This window comes from Myotis lucifugus, unplaced genomic scaffold (assembly GCF_000147115.1).
Source record: "Myotis lucifugus unplaced genomic scaffold, Myoluc2.0 scaffold_14, whole genome shotgun sequence".
Taxonomy (NCBI): domain Eukaryota; kingdom Metazoa; phylum Chordata; class Mammalia; order Chiroptera; family Vespertilionidae; genus Myotis; species Myotis lucifugus.
The window spans coordinates 1,165,641-1,188,119 of NW_005871062.1; the positions used below are offsets into that span (position 1 = coordinate 1,165,641).

A 22,479-nucleotide genomic window follows, 5' to 3' on the forward strand; every position below is an offset into this window, starting at 1 on the left:
TCAGTCTAATTTCTCCTCTGGCCTTTGCTTTAGATTCTGTGAAGCAACACTGCTACACATCATGTATTGACCCGGCTTCCCTGAGCCCCTAGCCTCTCTCTCGAAACAAGCTGGACCCTCTCTGAAGCTGCCTGAGTACCTATAGGCCAAGGAAAGGGGCAGAGAAGGAGGGTTCTCGGGAGCTGGTCCTTTTCCAGACTGGTTAGTGCAGCTTCTCAAAGCACCTACTAGCCTCCTTCCGTTGAGCTGCTGGCCTTCGGTGAGGGTCCGGTTCACTAAGTGGGGCACACAGTTCCCGTCCATGAAGGACGCCCCGGCCAGCAGATCAGGAGGCAGCGGCGCGTGGGGCGGTGCCCGGGCTCTCAGGCTGGCTGCTGCGGTGGGCCTTGCTCTACTGCGGCCTCTTCCACGTGTTAGCGGGTGTCCTGGCGCACGGACAGGCACCCAAGTAACACGTGACCTGAGGAACTGCCCGTCAGCATGACCCGAACACCCCCTTTCCCCAGCAGCACATGCTTAAGCCCTCGGAGCTAGATGGAGACGCTTGGTCTAAAAGGCAGTCCTTCAGGGGCTCCCTGCCCCTTGCCGATCACATGGGGCCCAGGACATGTGCCAGACGCCGGACTAGGCAGCAGAGGAAGGAAGGAAAGTCTCATCACCCATCGCCAGCTGTGCTCCACGGGGCTCTGTGTTATCTCCTTTAATTGTCTGGCCATGCCTCTCTTCTGAGGTATCACATCCCCTGCTACTACAGGGAGAAAACGGAAGCAAAATAAAGAGAGATTGCATCTGTGAGCGCCCGCTGCTCAGGGACTGTCCGGCACCACCTCGCCTCGTGTCACCCTCACAGCAGTCTCCTGAGGTGTGATGGTTGGTTCCGGAGGAGCTGACGCCAGGACACAGCTTGGCTGACTCCGAGTCCTCCCTCTTCCGCTACCTTCCTGGCTGACCTGTGGACCACAGCACCGCATCGTGAGGGCTTGTCAGAAACGCAGAATCCCGCCCATCCCACCTGCTGAATCCCAGCTGCACTTCAGCCCATCACAGACACAGCCAAGTTTGAGGAGCACTGCCACTCCCGCCAGCTGTTAGCTACGAGCAGCCCGAGAGGGGAGTGGAGGAAGCGCAGGGTGGCTGAGGAGACTTCCTGGAGGGGTGCTTGGGCAGAGCCTGTGCAGAGGAAGAGCAGACGTCATGGGGAATGCATGAATGGACACTTGCATAGTCCCCACACATCCAGAGACAGGGCCGCCTGCGGGATGGTCAGCTCAGAGCTCCCTCAGTGAGATGTGTACCTGGGATGCCCTTCTGAGGAGGAGGGCGGGTCTGAAGCTTGAAGGGCTTAGTTTGGTAAAAGTTTCCCAAGATCCCACAGGGAGCCTGGCTCTGAGCAAGGTGTGGGGAAGGTGTCAGCAGCCCTGCGTCTGTGTCTGGCCAGAATGAGCCACCAGGAGGCCTGGTTGGGCCACGCTGGGTCTGCGTGCACGTGGGCAGGTGTCTGTTGCTCTTGGGCAAGGAGCCAGGTGACTGAGGAGGCGGAGGCCCGATAGGGGAGGGAGTGTAGAGGACGCTGGCAGGCCGAGGGCGTGGATGCGGGTGGAAGCGGAGTGCTGGTTCCCACTCTGCTGGGCGGGTTTGTTTCTCTTCTCCTTTGCCTCCTTCCCCAGGCGTGTCCACAGCCGAGGTTTCATCTGACTTTTCCTTAGGTTGAGACTTGGAAACTTGTGGCCGCCCTGGCAACACATCCATTGGGTTCCTCATGGGGCAGAGAGCAGAGCAGCTGGGGACCCCGCCCCCTTGGGAGACCAGGGTGTGTGGGCTGAGGGCCTGCACCGGTGGGTGGTGGGTAGGGGAAGGTAAGCGCCGGATTAGTTTGGATGTGGTCCAGGGCAGGCGCTTCTTCCTCAGTGGGCAGTCCAGCAGCAGAGCTGCCTTGGGAGAAAGGCAGAGAGAGGGCGCAGGAACCTCGAGGAGGGGAAGCCGCCCCGAACAGCCAGAGAATTCCAGAAGAAGGGCTCCCCGGGTGCCAGCCGAACTGCTGTTATTTCAGAGGATTCTAGTGACTTTCCTCAGGGAGTGGCTTGTGCTAGCATCTGATGTTCATGCCAACTTTGATCTGATTTTTAAAATTCCACTTTCGCTCAAATAGCAGTTGGCGATTGTGGTTAAACCCACGCCCCAGAACTCCCCGGAGAGAGCTGAGAAGTCATGACTGTGTCCAGTGGCTGGATTCCCTCTTCTGCACGTTCCGCCAGCTCAGGCAGCCCCGGCCTGCCTATGTGGACCCCTGAATAGAGCGCTAGGGTGGTGAAGCTGGGGGGGAGGGGTCGTTCTGATTCTTTTCTGCCTTTATAGGGAGCCCCCGGGCACGGCAGAGATTCTGGTGAACTGTCTGGAAGGCGTGAAGCATAGATTTGAGTAGAACGGATCCAAGGAGGGACTAAGGGGTACGCTTCCAGCTTGAAGGGGAAAACATCTTTCTAGGAGATCAGCATGACAAGGCCGGGCATCAGGGAGGCTCTGGGTTACCCGCCCTGGTGAGGGCAGGGTGGTGGCCATCTGGAAGGAGCAGGGGAGAGGCAGGTTTGCTCCACGCCATCTGGGAAGAAGGCAGTGTGTGAAGAGGCCACGCAGACAGTGCCTCACAGCTGTCCCCTTTCCCATCGCCCCAGCCTGGTCCTGTGCTTGGAGAAAGGACACAGAGCCACAGCATATCCGAGCTGGGAAGGCCTCCTTGTTACACAGGTGGAAGAGGAGGCCCTGGAGGTGAGTGGCCTGGCCAGTGTCACTGTGCAAGTCAGTGATGATGATTAAAACAGCTGCTCTATTTATGCCGTTTCTAGAACACTCAGCATAGAAACCCCAGCTTGGAGCCCCGTATCCTCCTTCATCCCTATATCCATCCGTGGTCCTCAGGATCTGGTCCCGAGCCTGCTGAGGCTCCCCATCCTGCACTTCCCTCCATCCTCAGACCACCCGCTCCCTGGGCTCTCCAGCAGCCTCCCGCCTGTCCTGCTGCTCCCAGCCCTGCTTCCTCCCAGCCGTCCTGCCCCAGCCAGTGACCTTCCTCACACAGGAGCCACCTTGCTCGAACCCCGTTGTTACTCTCGGCATCGAGGTCAGTCTCCTGCCCTCCCTCACAGGACCCTTCCTGGTCTGGCCCCTGCCCACTGCCCACTGCCCATCTCATCTTCTACAGTGCTGGGCTCTCATCACCACCTCCACTCTTCACGTCTGGGCTTAGATACCACTTTCTCCAGGAAACCTTCCTTGAAGCCCCAAGACTGGGTGAGAAGTCTCTTTTGGGGGCGCTCCCCATTGTTGTGCTATCCCATCTCTTACCACCCGGAATCATGATTGCCTGTTGTCTGCAGGCCCCCACCCCCTTCCTGACACTAAGCTGCCAGAGGGAAGGAGTCATAATTGTCTTTCTTACTTGGCGTTGTCCCCAGGGCCTAGAAAGGTATCTAGCACAGTAGGTTTTCAGGAAGTATTTCTTGAATTAATAATTGTGCCAGGCTCTCCCCTGGCGCTTGGCATAGAGTGTCTTATTTAAGCCTCATAAAAGCCCTAAGAAAAGATCTCACTCTTTCCGTTGTACAGATGACACAGCTCAGCGCGTTAAGTCACTGGCTTTGGCCCACCCCTAGAAGGGCAGCCCTGAGGTGGGAGCCCAGGCCTGACAGCCCCTGCTCTCAATGGCTGAGCTTGTTCATTGGAATTGCGTAGACTCCCTCCTGCAGGTCTGTCACCTCTGCTGAGGCCCTGGCGTGCTTAGAGTCCAAGGAGGCTCCTCAATCCCGGTGACCGGGGCTTGGAGGAGCAGCTGAGATGCCGGGCCACCTTCGAGGAGCTGCTCATTCTCCGAACCAGACGGTTTCCATAAAGCCCTGGTAGTGCTGCTCCTTGGTCCAGCCCAGCACGACTGTGATCGGAGCCGGCCTGTCAGCAGGATCGTTTGCTCTGTGGATTTTATTCCTTTATTTCTTTTCTTCTTAAAAAGAAAAGAAAAAAGAAAAAGAGCAAAGACAGCGCCATGGATTGCCCAACTTTGAGGCTTCAGGTGTGCAGAGCAGCCAGCTGTGTGGGGATGCCAGGTGTGCTGGGATGAGCTGGATGAGTGGGTGGGCTGGCGGTCAGGCACATCTCACTCAGATGTGCTCTATTTATATAAATGATCTCTGAGGCAGCTGCCCGTGTGTATTGGCACAGGGGTGAGGAAAGGCTTAAAAAGTCACAAAGGGTCTCTCCGCTTCCTGGGGTGCCATGGAGCTGCAGGAGGCCTGTTGGCGGGAGCGGCACAGTAAGCAGAGGTGGACGAGATGCCTGCCCTGGGTCAGAGGAGGAGGCCAGCCCACCCAGCTGCCCTGTGTTGCATTCCAGCTTAGTGCTCACAGTGGCTGTGTCATCACCACAACCAAAGGGTGAGACTCCCAGAGGCCTGGGTGCATGAACCAGCCCATCGGATGGTCAAAATGAGCCCAAGGATCGCAGTGGTCTGGCCACATACACTCTGGACTCTGCCAGGTTGTCACCGTTCACAGACTGTGGCTCACAAAATGGTGGGGCTTTGTGGATACCCAGAAATGGGTTTTTGAAACAAAAGTAACTGGGGGAAAAATCAGTACTGTGCTCACACACTGGTGCTAATTTATTTTTTATTTATTTATTATTTTTTTTATTGCTAAAAGTATCACTGGTGCTAATTTAAAGTGAGATTAATTATTGGAGTTTAGTGATCACTCTGGGCATAAAACCATAGGCTTTCAGAACAGAAAAGGATTCTAGGGCTGGTCAATCCATTTAACAGATGGAGGAACTGAGGCCCTGGGAAGGGAAGTGACATGTCCAAGTTCACCCTGACGGCATGTGCAGAGCCAGGTGAACTGGGCTCAGGGCCCCCTGCCTCCATAGCAAGGTGGGAAGCGTGTGTGTTTGCCACAGAGAATCCACACTGCTTTTCACGGAATGTGACATGTCCACAGCTCCCATCATCTCCTCTGATTGTGTTGGACATTTTACCTGCATTATCTCATAACAACCTCCCAACAGCCCTGTTTCCATACGGGAAGCCTGAACGCAGAGAGCTTTAGGACCTTTTCCCGGGTAGTAAGCCGAGGACCAGGATTTGAACCTGGACAGTGTGCTCCCAGAACCCGCACTCTTAACCCCAGCTCCCAGAACCCGCATTCTTAACCCCATCCCGCACCAATATACACCTGCTTCCCCTGCACCCGAGACTGACCGCTGCTCCCTGGGGATGGGAGGTGGCAGAGCTGGGCCCTCCCTCCTGGCACATTAAACATTAAACATGCTGCTTCAAGGAAGCGTTTCCCAGTGGTCCCTCCTTCCCCCACCCAAGACTGTGACAAAGTGAGAAGGTGCAGTTAGCAGCATAATGTTCATATAAAATTTGCAAGTGGCTATGCTACCTATTTTATAGCCATTTTCAGGACAAAATGATATCATTGCTACCCTTATGGTTTTTTCCCTCTTTATAAGAATAATTAGAGGCCTGGTGCACGAATTCGTGCACAGGTGGGGTCCCTCTGGGTGCCCTGTGGGGATCGGGCCGAAACTAGCTCTCCAACATCCCCTGAGGGGTCCCAGATTGCGAGAGGGTGCAGGCCAGGCCGAGGGACCCCACCAGTGCACCATCGGGCCAGGAAGGGACCTCGGGAGGGCTCCAGGGCGTGTCCAGCCCTGTCTTGCCCAGTCCCAATCAGGGCCAATCAGGGCCACCTGACCAGGGAGGGATGCGGGAGGTTGGCCATCTGGGGAGGGATCATGAGAGGGCTCCACGGCATGTCCAGCCCATCTCACTCAGTCCCAATTGGCTCGACCCCAGCAGCAAGGTAACCTACTGGTCAGAGCGTCTGCCCCCTGGTGGTCAGTGCACGTCACAGCGAGTGGTTGAGCGGCCTTAGCATGTCATTAGCATATTACACTTTGATTGGTTTAACAGTCGACCAGTCACCAGACAACCGGACACTTAGCATATTAGGCTTTTATTATATAGGATAGAATTACTTTTTTCTTTGGGTTATGTTCTTTGGGCCAGCAGCATCAACATTATCTGGGAGCTCTGAATAAGAATCTGCATTTTAACAAGATCCCAGGTGATTCCCTTGCACCTGAGGCCCGAGAAGTGCAGCTGCCCCTAGAGGCAGGGCCTGTGTTTGACCTGCTGCTGTCTCCCATGGTGCCTTGCTCTGGGCCTGACAAATGGAAGGTCCTCAGTGTTTGTGTCAGTTTGGCAAGTTGAAGGTACTTTTTACCTTCAGCTGAGCCCCTGCCACAGATGTTTAGGACAGTGAGCAGGGGCAGCTTAGATGGAATGTGAGGGCTCATGATATTTTTCTGGGCTTGAGAAGTATCATTCGTTGCTGCAGCTGGGTTGCCTTTGTGCCAGAGTCAACCACGCCCAGGTAGTCTCTCCAAGGTCCCACTCGTGGGCCGGAACACACCCTTTTGTGAGGGTGAAGGGCACTGGGCTGGATTGATTGAGCTTTATTCCGGACACAAGGTTAAATTCCACACATACCCCTCCCCATGACCCTACGCACATGCCTGTGCTCTGCTCACTGTCCCGGAAAGCACCCGGCATGTGTCCTGGGCACTCTCTCCTCTGTGCCAAGGGGCCATTGGGGGCAGCGAGCCAATTCTGAAGGTGACTCTTTCTGGCTTTGTCGTCAGCCTGATGAAAGTCCCTCCCTCAGCCTCAGTTCAGGGAAAGGTCAGGATTGTGGAGCTGAGCTGAGGCCTGGCCTAGGAGGCCAGGCCGACTTCATGTGGTTCCTCACCAGCCCAGCCTTCTGGCTAAAGGCCCTGCGGTCTCTTGGTGGGGTCCTGGGGCTCCCACCACATTGAGCTGCTCTCCAGCAGTGATGTACAGGCCCCTGTGCTTGGAAGCCAGGGGGTCTTCCAGGGCCAGTGCTGGGAAGGGCATGTCAGGAGGGCTGTAGGCACCCCTGGATCAGGTTATCATCTGGGCCCTTCATCCATAACTTTGTCACACACATCTCATCACGGATGTGCATCTCATCACGGATGGGCGGGTGGGGCCAACTTTCCTGTCTTGCCTTCTCTGCCCTCACCTTGAGGGGAACCTGGTTCCCTCCAGTGCAGACCTGTTGGCTCCAGCTCACAGGGCCCAGGGCACAATCTCCCCCAGCTGCCTCTCTGAACTATTATTTCACCACCTTCATCCAACAGTCCCCTCTTTCAAATTTCTGCCATCTGATTTGACAGTCTCTTATCCCTTCGTTCATTCATTCTTTAACCCACCCATTCATTCATCCATTTGAAACCTAACAGTTCTCAAAGGCCCGCTGAGAATCGAACGTCCATGCCAGGCCCTGAAAACATAGAGATGAAGAAGACACATTCCTGTTCTCAATACCTGGGTGCCCTGACTCCACTCACGCCCTTGATACTGGGCAGATCCTTTCACTCATTGTTTATTGATTCCTTATTGCGTTTCCCATGGCCCTTGTACACTAGTTCTCTTTCTCAGCCGTATTTGTACCCCAGCTCCTCTATCTCCACAGATGACTTTACCTCTTACTTTCCTGAGATTTCAAGTTCACCCAAAATGAGCTTTTCCAATATTCCTGACTCCCACGTAGAACCTCTCTGTCCATCCTCCAGTCTCAGATGTATCCCAGGACTCCCCTTGTCTTGGCATACTCTTTGCCTGGCTCCCGGGACCTTGTTTCATATGTCACTACCACATTATCCTCACCTACAACCTAGAGGTAATGGTACTCCCTCCATTTGTTTGTAACAAACTTTAAATGAGTTGCTACACTAAGGGCCTAGCACATAGTAAGTACTCACTATGCATTAGCCATTATAGTGATTCTAATTCCTCCAAGGGCCCACCCTGCTGTTCACCCTACGTTTCTTCTCTCTTCAGTCTCTCCTCCTCTGGCACTCACCTTCCTTTCCCTTGGCATATAGATGTGCTTAGCCATCCCCCTGCCAACTCTTGGCTGTGAGGTGCCACCTGCCTTCCTTGTCTCTGTTCCCTCCTGTGCATGGCGTCCCCAGTGCTAAGTGCCCCGCCCCGGCCCCCTCAGTCTCCATCACTCACATTCCCAGAGGTCTCATCGCCTCCTGCAGCATTTCCAAGTTCTCACCCTCTGCAGCGTTCAGCATTGCCCTATTCTCCTATGCGGTGAGGTGCTGGGGTGGGGACAGCCCAGGAGCCTGGAGAATCCAGGAGATACTGATGCTCTCAACCAGCAAGAGGGACCCCAGAGGTCCCCAAGGGGCTGAGAGTGGGGAAGGGCAGGGCATTGTGGTCGGAGGGTGTCTGTCTCAGTTCCCTGTCACTGGAAGAGTGCCTCTTGGTGGCAATGTTCATGGGGGGAGGAGGGAACTGAGTGGGTAGCTCCAATGGGATTTGAAGAACCCTGAGGCCAAGGTGAGGCCCTCATTGTGGTCATTGAAATTATTGAGGGTGCCCCCAGGGATGGAGCAGAGAGGAAGAGGGTATGCTTGGTGGGCAGAGGTGACAAACAAGTGATCAAGGAGGCATCCAGACTGATGATGATGCTATGGTGGATGGTGGGGACAGCCTGAAGGTGTGTGTGTGTGTGTGTGTGTGTGTGTGTGTGTTGTGTGTGTGTGTGTGTGTGTGTGTATGTGTACGCCGGTCCCTGCGGGCCAGGGGAGTGGGGCAGGATGGTCTCCACTTGGTGAAGGGAGGGGCCAAAGTACTCAGTTCTGTCTGGGTTGTCAAATGAGAGGCAGAGGATGGGCAGTTGGTATCAGTAAGAGGGCTTGGAGGGCAACATCTTGAGGGAGAATGTGTGGGGATCCACTGGACTGGAAGTAAGGGGGTGAGGAGAACACTGGGGCACTTTGGACACCTGGGTCACAGGACTGGGGGGCCAGAGGCTGGAGTGGGCACAGTGGGCCTGCAGGTCCAGAGGAGGGTGCGTGTGGCTCCTCGGGGTTCCCTCAGCAGAAGGTACAACCTGAGTGTGTCCTGGCCACACAGGCCGTCACTGTGGGGGACAGGAGATTGGGCTACTCTGAGGTCCCACATCTTTCCCGGCTACTCTCCTAACATCCCCTAAATATCGGGACTCTCCAGAATTCTGCTGTGCGCACTGTGCCCTCCATGCCTGTGACCTGTATCCAGCCACCTGCTGGGCTTTTTCACGTTGCCGTTCTTCTCGCTGACACCTGTTCAGGATGGGCCGTGTCATTCCTCTTCTTCCTCCAGCCTTGCCGTGGCTTAGTGCCTCCGCCATCCCTGCTGTAAGCCCCTCCGAGCTCCATCAGCCTGGACGAACCCTTCAAAGCTTCTTCCTCCATCATCCTGTCCTCCGTTTGTCCCCAGTGCCTCCTCATGAGGCCCTCCGGGGCCCACACCCGGTCAGGCACACAACGCTCCAGAGCTGGTTGTGGGATTGAGTGATGGCGAACTCCCAGCCCTGCCCAACAGCGTTCACAGCTCTGGGGCAGCAGGTGTGGGAGGAAGTCCACGTGGCCAAGGTGTCCAGGCCGGCTGGGCTGGGGGAACCGCAGGTTGGGTGACACGCCTGCTCCCTGGGTGTGTGAGAAGAGGCTGATGCTTTAGAGAAGGGCACCACACCCCTCCGGAGGGCATGGGTGCAGCCTCCTGTTCTGGCTGTGCCATGCATGGTCAGGCTCATCACCAGTCCTTCCAGGGGGCAGTGGAGAAAGCAGGGACCGGGGGCAGTTGGTGGGCCACCAGGTTTCAGAATTGGCCAGGCCATCCTGTGGCAGGTCAGAGGCCTCGCCCATAGGGATGGCCAACCCTTCATGGCCAGGGCTGTACCAGGATTTACAGAGGCCCACGGAGATGGATGGTCGTAGCTGTGTGGCGTTGGGGGTGAGACAAACAATGTGGGTCACCTTCACTGTTCCAGACTCCCTGAAGCAGGAAACCATGTCGAAACAGAAACCTCACAAGCTGGCTGGTTGGATGAGGGCTGGTCTCCGAGGCACCACCACACCCTGAGAGGAGCCTGGGCAGGGTGGGGCGTTTGGCCTTCTGTAGCTGAGCATCCACGGTGACAGTTGGGGCCACTCCTGCTGGGCAGGGCTTGTGCCTGCATTTGCCTGCATTTGCTCCTGGAGTTTCATCACAGCTGCTATGGGAACCGGAGGAGCCACTCAGACCTCCAGCTGGATCTGCAGGCCCACCATGCCGTTCCAGCAGGGGTGTCTCACCTCCGTCCCCATGCTGTGCTGAGCGTGCCAAGGCCCTGAGAGGCCCCGTGGCTCACAGCGGGTCCTCAGCCCCGACTGTGGTTCCAGATGCAGACTTTCTTTGTCTCACTACCACTATTGGTGGTGGATTAGCATCGGGGTCTCATCTCCTTGCTGCACCACCCGTTTCTGGGGGCATGTTCTTCTCGCCTTCAAATCAGCTGGGTCCAGTAGGTGCTTCATTGAATATTTGGTTACCGCGGAGTGATTTCTTCTCTCAGCTGGGCATGCTCGCTGGTGTTCCAGCAGGTCTTCCTAGGAGCGAGGAGACAGCAGTGTGTCCTTTTGGGCACCTCTGCTGGTCAGCCAGTGTGAATCTAAGTGTCTCTAGGCTCTGGGAAGCTGTGGCTCCATGAGGGGCTTCTCTCAGTCCCGCCACTGACACTCTGTGTGACTTGGGGAGCAGTTCTTACCCTCTCTGACCAGCAGAGCTTGAGACCTAAGTCTGCTTCAGGCCTTGCGAGCAAGAGATCCCAATAAGGGTCAGTTGTGACTCTTGGACATTTTAAAGCTTTGCGCAGGCCCCAGCACTCCAGGCAGCCCCTGCCCTTCCCCGTGTGGTACCGTGGGGCAGCAGTTCCCCAGAGACCTGAAGTGCCAGCGTCCATCCCTCAGCACTAAAGCCTCAGCCCCAGCAGGACCGTGCCCCGGTGCCATTGCTCTGACACCAGCCCCATCACCCAGATGTCCCCATCCCCTCCCAGGACCTGGGGTGGACGGAACACTGGACGGCCGCCCCACTTCGCTCATCACTCCTGGCCTTCCCCTCAGAGGACAGGAAGACAGGTCCCCTCCAAGGCAAACAAGCGCTAACGGGGCTGGTGCGCACCATGGGCTTAAGGGAAACAGTGGTTCCGGATTCCGGCCTTGCTGATTAGACGGATCTGAAGCTGTGTTTGCTCGGGAGGCCCGGCCGTGCTTGCTCACAAGTGACTGCTCAACGCCCCTGAACACTCGGCCAAGCCACGACGAGATGTGCTGCACACAGCGTTGCATCATAAACCTCAGACCTCGAACAGGGCCTTCTGTGCCCGAGCGCCCACAGCTTGAGCTCAGCCTGAGTCGGTACAGGCTTCCAGGTCTTCGCTGGGGAAACTTGTGCCGTTGCCCAGGCTCGGTGTGTATTCCCATCCTCACTTCTTCCCTCTGAGCAGTGAGCGTGGAAAACTCTGAGCCTTAGGAGCTGAGAAAAGTCAACCCAGGAGGGAAAAAGCATGAAGAGACATGAAGGGCCTCTGATCTGGAGAGGGGGGTGGAGAAAGGGACCGTTCTTGGCAATGTGAGCTCGTTCTGGAGAATGTGAGCTGTGGATTCTCTGGCCGGGGCCTCTGGTTGGGAGACCTGTTGGAGTGACCTTGGAAGTGATGGTCAGGGGAAGACCTGAGGGGGGAAATGACTTTGCTTTTCAAACTTATTTCAAATACCCCTTTCCGTAAAGATGGGTTTTCTTCATGAAAACTGGTTTGCTGGTTTTTAATAGTCTTTTTTGACGATTATTTTTTTTTTGACCATTAATCTTCCCCCCCCCCTCCCCGCACTTTATTTATTTATTTATTGTCTAAAGTTGTACATATGTCTCCTTTTTCCCCAATTGATACCCCCCCCCAAGCCATTCCTACCCCGGGCAAGCCCCCACCACCCCAGTGTCTGTGTCCATTGGTTATGCTAATATGCATGCATAGAAGTCCTTTGGTTGCTCTCTAACCCCTGCCTCCCCTAACATTTGTCTCTGGATCGATCTATTCTTGTTCATCAAATTATGTTGATCATTATATCCCACATATGAGTGAGATCATGTGATATTTATCTTTCTCCAACTGGCTTATTTTGCTTAGCATAATGCTCTCTAGTTCCATCCATGCTGTTGCAATTGGTAAAAGTTCCTTCTTTTTTATAGCGGCGTAGTATTCCATTGTGTAGATGTACCACAGTTTTTTAATCCACTCATCCGCTGATGGTCACTTAGGTTGTTTTCAAATCTCAGCTATTGTAAATTGTGCTGCTATGAACATAGGGGTACATATATCCTTTCTGATTGGTGTTTCTGGTTTCTTGGGATATATTCCTAGAAGTGGAATTACTGGGTCAAATGGGAGTTCCATTTTTAACTTTTTGAGGAAACGCCATACTGTCTTCCACAGTGGCTGCACCAGTCTGCATTCCCACCAGCAATGCATGAGGGTTCCTTTTTCTCCACATCCTCGCCAGCACTTGTCATCTGTTGATTTGTTGATGATAGCCATTCTGACAGGTGTGAGATGGTACCTCATTGTTGTTTTGATTTGCATCTCTCGGATGATTAGTGACTTTGAGCATGTTTTCATATGTCTCTTGGCCTTCTGTATGTCCTCTTTTGAAAAGTGTCTAAATAGGTCCTTTGCCCATTTTTTGATTGGATTGTTTATCTTCCTTTTGTTAAGTTGTATGAGTTCTCTGTAAATGTTGGAGATTAAACCCTTATCTGAAATATCATTGGCAAATATGTTCTCCCATGCAGTGGGCTTTCTTGTTGTTTTGTTGATGGTTTCTTTTGCTGTGCAGAAGCTTTTTATTTTGATGTAGCCCCATTTGTTTATTTTCTCCTTAGTCTCCATTGCCCTAGGAGCTGTGTTGGTAAAGATATTGCTACGACCTATGTCTGCTATTTTGCTGTCTATGGAGTCTTGTAGGATTTTTATGGTTTCCCATCTTACATTTAAGTCCTTTAGCCATTTTGAGTTTGTTTTTGTGTAGGGTGTAAGTTGGTGATCTAGTTTCATTTTTTTGTATGTATCTGACCAAATTTCCCAGCACCATTTATTGAAGAGACTGTCTTGACTCCATTGTATGCTCTTGCCTCCTTTTTCAAATATTAATTGAGCATAATGGCTTGGGTCAATCTCTGGGTTCTCTGTTCTGTTCCATTGGTCTATATGTCTGTTCTTGTGCCAGTACTAGGCAGTTTTGAGAACCATGACTTGGTAATATAGCTTGATATCTGGTATTGTGATCCCTCCAACTTTGTTCTCCTTTCTCAGGATTACTGTGACTATTTGGGGTCTTTTTTTATTCCAGATGAATTTTTGGAGAGTTTGTTCTAGATCTTTGAAATATGCTGTTGGTATTTTAATGGGGATTGCATTGAATCTGTAGATTGCTTTGGGTAGTATGGACATTTTAATGATATTGATTCTACCAATCCTTGAACATGGTATGTTCTTCCATTTGTTTATGTCTTCCTCTATCTCTTTTTTTCAATGTCCTGTAGTTTTCCGAGAACAGGTCTTTTACCTCCTTAGTTAAGTTTATTCCTAGGTATCTTAATTTTTTTGGTGCAATGGTAAATGGGATTGTCTTTTTTTTTCATTTCTCTTTCTGTGAGTTCATTATTGGTGTATAAAAAGGCCATAGATTTCTGGGTGTTAATTTTGTATCCTGCTACATTGCCGAATTCATTTATTAGGTCTAGTAGTTTTTTGATGGAGTCTTTGGGGTTTTCTATGTATAGTATCATGTCATCTGCGAATAAGGACAGTTTTACTTCTTCTTTTCCAATTTGAATGCCTTTTATTTCTTCTTCTTGTCTGATTGCTATGGCTAGCACTCCCAGTACTATATCGAACAGGAGTGGTGAGAGTGGGCATCCCTGTTTTTGATGATTATTAATTAGGACATACTTGATGTAAAACATTTAGAAAATCCACCCTTATAACTGAAAGATAGGCTTGAAGATTTTTCATGTGTATTTTTTTCAGTAAGCCTCATTGACTTCTGGGCAGACTTAGCGTTTACAAGGGGGTGGGGCTTGTTTCGCAGTTAAAGTTATTTCTAAAGGGAAAGAAACTTTCCCCCTCTAGTGTGGTCTGCAGGTGACCATGGGGGATGGAACAGACCTGCACAGGCCCAGGTCCAGATGATGAGGCAGGGCAACATGACTGGGTTGTGGGTGTGGGAGGTTGATCAGAGAAACTTCTGGAAGCTACAGGACTCAGAACCAGATACCGCATCCATACAGAGGTCTCCTGCAGCCTCGGCATGTCACAGCAGTGCCCTGTGAGTATATACGGTAGCTCCAGGCCCTGTGAGGAAGAAAGGTCTGGGCACCCTTTGACCCGCCTCAGAGTGGTTCTCGGGTCTGAGCCCCAAGGCTGTGAAACGTCAGTGGCAGTGGCATCATCTGATGGCTTGGGCCCCAGTGCCCTGGCCTTGGGGTGTGCCAGCGAAATCCAGAGAAAGGATTGAAATCTAAGTACTACTCCTTGGAACATGAGCTTGTGGAATCTGAGGGAAAGATGAAAGAGACCTGGAGATCAGGAGCCCTGGGTTCAAGTTGGGACCTTGCCTCTGATGCACTGTCCCTCCCCAAGGCGGGCCCTGCCCCTGACCCACTGAGCCTCTCTGCCCCTCCCCAAGGTGGGCCCTGCCCCTGACCCACTGAGCCCCTCTGCCCCTCCCTGAGTCAGGCCCTGCCCCTGACCCACTGAGCCCCTTTGTCCCTCCCCGAGGCGGGCCCTGTCCCTGATGCACTGAGCCCCTGTGTCCTCCCCGTTTGGATGCTGGCAGTGAGGGTGCTGTGCCGCAGGAGCAGAGCTGAGGTAGAGGCAGTAAGAGGGCTTTGCAACCCTGGCCTTGCTGCGGCAGGTGAGGAGTCTGTGGTCCCATCCTTCCTCGTCCCTGTGTCATTCTCTCTGCCTCAAGGCTATCACAATTCCTCCACAAGAACCAGCCGACATGGCATCCAGAGAACCCCGCCATTCCTCTAAGTACCTGCTGTTTTTGTGGGTTCATGTTGGGGTAGCGGGAATGCTTTGAACAAGGGCAGCCTGGACATAATCCTGTGCTTAGAGACTCGTCAGTTTATCTTCAGGCGGTGTTTCTGCTTCAGCAGACACCCTGAGCAGCTTGCATTTCTAATTTCCTGTCCCTTCTTTGCTTCTCCTTACAAATCATAACGTGCCGATGCCCCAGACTTGTTTCCCTCTGGCTCTTTGTTATAAAATGCCTCTTGGTCCTGATCGAGTGGCCGTGCCAGGCATTCTGTTCCCAAGGAGGCACCTGGCTATGGTCCCCACCTGAAAGGATGTTCTGTCCTCTCTCTCTGCCTCGGGCCCCCTCTCCTGGGCCCATTAAGTTCAGTGTCAGATCACCCTTGCGTGGGCAGGGAAGATGGGGGAGCTTCCCTGCTGAGGTTGGTGAGGTGCCCGGGGCTGCGGTGGCCTCCCTGCACCCCAGCTTGTGCAGGAGTGAAAACCCTTCTGAACCAGCTGAGCACCCTCTCGGGGGCCCCCGCCTCTCTCTACCCAGATGGACCCCGCAGTGGGGGGCTGTGTGCCCATGGACCCGCAGCTCTCTGCAGCTGCTGCTCTGGGTCCTGACGGCTCCCTGCCCAGTTCCCGCCCACGTTGAAGGCTGCGCAGCCTGAGCCGCACCGACCTTCCCTCATTCCTTGTCAGGCACGGTTTTGTTCCTGAAGCCCTGCCGTTCGGGCGCTGTACGAGGTGGTCCTGGGAGACCTCACAGACCCAGGGAAGGCTGACGCACCCCACACCGCATCCCACTGGTTCTCCGGGGAGGAAGGAGATGAAACCTGGGCTCGATGGCTTGTGAGGTGTCCAGGGGTTCCACAGGCACCCCTCTGCCTCCACCGTCCTTGCAACCCTCTCCTCCTGTGAACGCTTCTGCTCTCACCCCCTGGCGTGGTCCAGCCCCTGGCTGGAGGGTTCCTCCTCTGCTGTGGTGGCCCACGTCTGTTTGGTAGAATTTTAGCCGGTTTGCAACCTGGAGCTGACACGAACCATTTGGAAGAAATATGGTAAGATGAGCAAACAGTTGCCCGGCTGCATGGCAAGTCCCTCTGCGATCCCATCTGCGCAGGCTTCAGCGGCTAGAAAGGCTCCCGCAGCTCAGTTGGCTTGGGAAGCTTGTTTTTGCCAAGGATTTTATCACCAAGCAGGCGCCAGAGCGCGGTTCCACTCATAGTCCATTCTGGCGAAGCTCAAACAATGAACCTGTGTGTTCTGCGTGTGAGAATGTCCGAAGGGAATGCCTTTTTCCTCACCAGGATCAAACTCCCGGCGCCCTTTGTGATATGCGAGACCTCAAGGAAGGCCTCTCCATTCCCAGACTCGGAAAAATGTGTTAGAACAAGAAAACGGCCCGCTCTGGCCCACCGGGGCCAGGTCTCCGGTTTTCCTTCCACTGAGCCATAAGCTTCACCACACAGATCCTACCCTGTGACTGGTCAGGGAAACTGTCATTATGGGAGGCCAGCGGGGGGCATTTCCAGGCTGGGAGCAGAGAAAGGGGAGGCAAGGGGATTGGGCAGGATGCCTTCCCCACCCTAAGGATTCTCTAGGGAAGTAAAAACAGGTGAGATGTGGTGTGATGCTGAATACTCCCTGCCCCATTCCTGCCCCTTGCCCACAACAAAGGGCCCTCCGTCCTTCCTCCAAACCACTGACCCCGCTGTTGAGACTGCGCGTCCGGGATGTGGAGCCTGGACTCGCCCCTCCCGCTGCCCACCCTCGCAGCACACAGGGGCTTGAGATTGGGGAGGTTGGAGAACAGAATAACCAGTACCCCGACCATGTCACCCCGGGGAAGTTTCTGAATCCGCCCTCCCTTCCCCAGATAGGGCCTAGCAGGGTCTCCTGGCTCTGACATCCCCTGAACTATGGGTCTAGACTGGATTTCTAAATCTGCCTGGAGGGAAATTGAAATTGAGGTGATAGTCCCTCTAAAGTCGTGGCTGACTTTCACCTAAACCATGGGTAGGAGTCCTGAGCCGCTTCAAGCCTCCACCCCTCGCGCAGCCTGATAGGCTTGGGGCCCTAAAGAATGAGGCTGGTTCTAAAGCAGAAATGATTTTGTTTCAGGCTGTGCGTAGCTTCCTACGTCTTTACCAGATCAGCACTCAGAATCGTCTCCCCTTCCTTCTCTCTCCTCTCTTTTTTGAGATCACAGACAAAGACAAGAGGGTAGAAAGTTCCACCTGCATTGTTATTATCTTAAGAAGTGGACTCTGGAGCCAGATGCCTGGGTTTAGCCCCTACTTTATAAAAAATATATATATATATATTTTTTATTGATTTCAGAGAGAGGAAGGGAGAGGGAGAGATAAATAGAAACATCAATAATGAGAGAGAATCATTGATCAGCTGCCCCGTGCATGTCCCCTATTGGGGATCGAGCCCACAACCTGGGCAAGTGCTCTGACCAGGAATCGAACCATGACCTCCTGGTTCATGGGTCGATGCTCAACCACTGAGCCACACTAGCCGGGCTAGTCCCTGCTTTTGCTGCTTACTAATTGTGTGACTTTGGGCAAGTTACCGAGCCTCTCTGTGCCTCAGTTTCCCAGCTGTGAAGTGACTGTCATCTCACAGAGCACCTGACTCTGGGGTGTGGTGAGGAGGGACAGGCCCCTCCGGGGCAGTGCTGCTGCATCCCGCGTCCATGCAGATGTGAGTGTGGCAGTGGCGATGCCATCCTGTGGAAGTGGAGGATGCTGGGAAGAACCCGAGGCTTGGCATCAGGAGACTGGGTCCAGGTCCCAGCTCTGCCACTTGCCTGTGTCAGGGTACAGATTCTGAACCTCAGAGGGCCTCAGTTTTCATAGCTAGAGAACTGGGGGCTGAAACCCTATCTCCCGCCAGGGCGGTGGTGCAGACCCAGGGGAGCAGTGCTGGCAAACGGCTTCACCCCCACAAACCGGACTAAGTCTGTTCTCTTTCCCCTTCCCAGGCACACATTCTGGCAGTTCCGCCATGAGAACCCCAAGACCCGGGTTGGGGGCCCGCCGCCCAAGGGGCTCCCTGGCTTCAACAGTGGGGTGATGCTGCTGAACCTGGAGGCCATGCGCCAGTCCCCGCTCTACGGCCGCCTGCTGGAGCCGGCACAGGTGCAGCAGCTGGCCGACAAGTACCACTTCCGAGGCCACCTCGGGGACCAGGACTTCTTCACCATGATCGGCATGGAGCACCCCGAGCTCTTCCACGTGCTGGACTGCACCTGGAACCGGCAGCTCTGCACCTGGTGGAGGGACCACGGCTACAGTGACGTCTTCGAGGCCTACTTCCGGTGCGAGGGCCACGTCAGGATCTACCACGGGAACTGCAACACCCCTATCCCGGAGGTCTAGGTACATGCTCCCCCGTCTTGCTCTTCAGATCTGGGGGAAGGGGAGGAGCGGGTGCCTCTGGGACAGGCCTCCGGGTGGTGTCTGAACCTCTTGAGAGACACTGCGGGGAGGTCCTCTGTGATCAGGTGCTGCAGCTCTCCTACCCGTGGGCCACTGTCCTGAGGCCACCCAGCTGGAGTGGCCTGCACATTGCTGGTGCTTGGGGACTTTTCCCTCTGGGGGACAGGCATCAGGAAAGGCAAGCACAGAGACATCTTCCCAGGGGCTAGGGGGCCAGTGTTGGAAGAGAAGGAAGGGAAGAAAACCGTGCCCTTTGCCTTCAGCCCCCAGAGAATGGAAATCCTTTTAAGAACAGGCCTTTCTTGGACAAAATATAAATTGATTTTAAATTGACAGGCTTCCATTTTGAGAGAAAGAACAAACAGAACTTCTGCAGCTCCCAGTGAGCTCTGAGCCAGTGAACCAGAGCTGGCCCGGATTTTAAGCATTCAAACGGAGGCGACCTCCCACGTGTGCCCCCAGGAGGCTGCGCTCACGCCCAGGATGCTCACGTTGCCTGCTGCAGGGGTGAAGACCGCCGCCTCTTTGGAGAGGGACTTCAGTGCCAGCGGTGGCCCACATCCCAAAGCTGGTCTCATTACATGGCCTTCGCAGCTCTCACCTCCCAGCTGCGTCACAGGCCTCTGTATCCCCTATTCGGCTGGGCCAGCTCCAGGGGACGAGACTGTGCTCAGAAATCAAATCCGTCATCAAAGAACAGAGGTCGGCCACCCCCGAGGGCATGCAGTGGGGTTGTCTGGGCTGGGAAGACTCATTCCAACGAGGAGCCCAGCCGTGCCTGCGTGTGACCATGTGGCTCGGACGGGCTGGTGCTCTGAGGCCTGTAAGCATTCCAGTCTCTGTTTAAAAAACCCTCCTCCAGACTTTCCCACTGCACAGGTCAGACCTGCCCCTTAGAGTCCAGCTGAAGTCCTTGGGGAAGACATGTTGCTGGATTTTCATCTTATTTTATTTCAGGTTCATTTACTTTTTTATTTCCTTTCATCGTGAGTGAGAATAGCTAATAAATAATCTTCAAGAACACAGTTTATTTATGTTGTTTGTGCTGTGCTCGCAGTTTTCCGTTACACGAAGGTCCTGTATCGAAATCGAGGGTCATCCGTGTGGCTCGGACTCCCTTCTGCAGGACTGAGCTGAGTGAGAGGCCCCTGAGGGCTAAGGGAGAGCTTGCCTGGGAGGGGGCGGGAGGGTGGTAGTTACATCGAGAATCATTTTATTCTGGTCGGCAGGCCCTTCTGCTCCTGGGAACAAAAACAACCGCATCCTTTCTCACTCTCCTTCCCCCAAACTATCCCTTGACATCATCCCCTGACGAAGTGGAGCGCATTTCTCTCCTAACTCAGCTCCGACAGAATCGGTCTGTTCCCTGAGGTGCTTGGTTTCCTATTTATAGCTTCCAGTCATCGAATGCCTGCCGTGTACCAAGCATTGCATTGGGGATTTATATACACCATCGACAATACTCATGAGTACCTCACGAAGGTAATTAAAATTCTAAATTTACGGTAAGAAAATAATGAGTGCTGTGGACAGAGAGTCATTGTCACAGCTTTTTTCTATAATAGTGAAAATTGGGACCAAGTTAAAATGTTAACTAGGGAGGAGGTAAATAATGTATGTTACATCCATATAATGGAATACTTAGGCATTAAAAATCATATTTTTGAAGAGTATTTAATGTACTGGAAAATGTTTACAATATGCTATTAAGTAAAGAATAGAAAATATAGATGATATGTACAGTATGTTCCTAATTTTATTTTTAAAATCACATGTGTGTATGTGTGTGTATATAAAAAGAGAGCCTATTCTGCTTTATTTTATTAAACTCTTAAAAAAAACCATGTTTCAAATACCATAGTTTTTAAAAACCCCAATTATCTCAATGGGAAAAAAAAGTGGACAAAATGCTAGAGCACTAGACTCACAATCACAAAGGTATTTTTCCTGAAATAATTTCAATAATTAAAGTGTTTCTATAGCTCTGAGTGTCGTTTATTGCCAGGGAAAAACAATAGACTAGTTGATCTAAACGGGCAAAAGCCAAATAAATTTTCCGTATGTGTTTTTGAGATCACCAACTCAGGAGCTGTCCCCTCCTCTGTCGCCAGTGGGCTTGACCTTACAACTTCATGGTAAGCAACACAGTCGCCCCACAGGAAACCCAGTCAGACCAGCAAAGCCACCGTGTGCGCCTGTGTTTTCACGAGCAGCCTTCCGGCAGATCCTGGCAGGCTGGTTCCTGATCGGATCCTGTTACAGGCAGGGCAGCACACGCATGCTCACTGTGCTGTGTTTAATTTGTCTCATAAAAATGTCACTGTAGAGCATGTGCCTGTAGCAGTCAGAAAAGAGAACATTTCTGGGTAGTGGGATTAAGGTGCTTTTTATCTTCATCTGTATTTACTTCTGTATTTCCCATAGTGAAGTTAATTACTTTTATAATAAAAAAAATACACGCTATAAAATGTTAGTCACCCACCTTCCCCCACTCTGGCCACTTTACAGCTTGCGGTTGGCATGGTTACCACCACCCATGAGAAAACATAATCCCAGCTAAGTAGGCTCTGGGTTTCCAGCCTTCCCTATGGATGCCCCAATTCTCTAAGTACAAGTGACCTATAAGAGCATTTCCAGACTCTGCTCTCACTTCTGATACCATCATCTTTTGTGTGTATACAAATAATGATGGCCTTTGGAGAGCTCGTGGCTTGTGGATAGGATTCATTCTTGAATAGGTGTCAAAACCAAACTACAGCATCCCCTGCAGTAGCATCTCGTCAAGCCAGGAGTGGCGTGCTGGCTCAGCGGGCCCCAACCTAGAGTGCCAGGCGTTTGTGGGTTAAGGGAGCAAGTGCAGCTGTGACTCAGCATCTGCTTAAATGAAAGGCCAAACTTCTGCTCATTCTAACACCCCCTGGCCTCCTGGCTGACCTCAGCAAGGGAGGCCCAGAGACGGGGCTGAACGTGGAGTATGGCAGGACCAGCAGAGTTTTCTGAGAAGGCAAGGTGGTGTGGTAGAGAGACCCTCGCACCTAAGACAGAGGCCTGGCTTTGAGTTCACCTTCTGCCCTCACTACTTGGACAACCTTGGTCAAGCAAGGTCACCTCTTGCCCCATTTGTAGACATTAGTAAGGACTCCCTCAAAGGAGTGTTGTAAGGGCTTGGGAGTTTATTGGGTAACATAGGTTAATAACATTATGTAAGTGTAAAGTGTACATTCTCTAATACATCACCTGTATCCTCTGTCGTGTGCTTCCACCCAAAGTCTGGTCTCCTTCCATCACCACATATCTGCCCCCCTTTACTCTCTTCATCCTCCCCGCCCCATCCCCCTCCCTCTGGTAACCACCATCCCGCTGTCTGTGTCTATGAGTGTGTTTAAAGTATTATTTATTCTCTTAAAATAATAAATGACAGCCATTTGGGCACATTAACTGTTGGTGACATCTCCCTAGACCCAGGCACTTGCTTGTAGGCTGCCCTGCCTTGTGGTTATCTGCACATTGACCTCTCCATCTACATGGTTTGTGAGGATGGAGACCTTGCAGTGTCACCTCGGCATGGCCCCCAGCTCCTGCTCAGGCCTGGCACAGTTCAGGCAAGGGGAGCAGAGTTCCCTGGGTGCTCACGCTGGTCTGCTGTTTGATATGGGATGTGGGTGAAACCAGAGGCCCCAACACTTCCCTCTCACCTTTTCTCTCCACTTCCTGCGCACCTTTTTTAATAACCTCAGGCATAGAGGGTTGAGTACCCCTCCTCAATCCATGACCCATCCAACCCTCTCGCATCCAACCCTCAATCCATGACCCATTAGGCCCCTCTCACATTTTATTTATTCACTAGAGGCCCGGTGCACGAAATTAATGCACGGGTAGGGTCCCTAGGCCTGGCCAGCGATCAAGGCCCATCTGTGGGGCAATGGGCAGGGTGATTGGGGGCCCCCACTTGCACCCGCCTTGGCTGGCCGCCACCACTGTTAGTCGGGGCCTGCGGGCTGGGGGCAGCTCCTGCGTTGAGTGTCTGCCCCCTGGTGGTCAGTGCATGTAAT

General features: G+C 53.1%; 1 protein-coding gene across 1 annotated transcript in view; it reads left to right on the forward strand.

Annotated features, from left to right (window-relative positions):
• Nucleotides 1-19,457, forward strand: part of XXYLT1 (xyloside xylosyltransferase 1) — a 157,588-nt gene extending 138,131 nt beyond the window's left edge. The window contains 2 exon segments of the mRNA XM_006084750.3: nt 17,971-18,367; nt 18,764-19,457. Of these exon segments, the coding sequence (XP_006084812.1) occupies nt 17,971-18,367 (397 nt within the window). The 3' untranslated portion in view covers nt 18,764-19,457.
• Nucleotides 19,458-22,479: the final 3,022 nt, after the last annotated feature.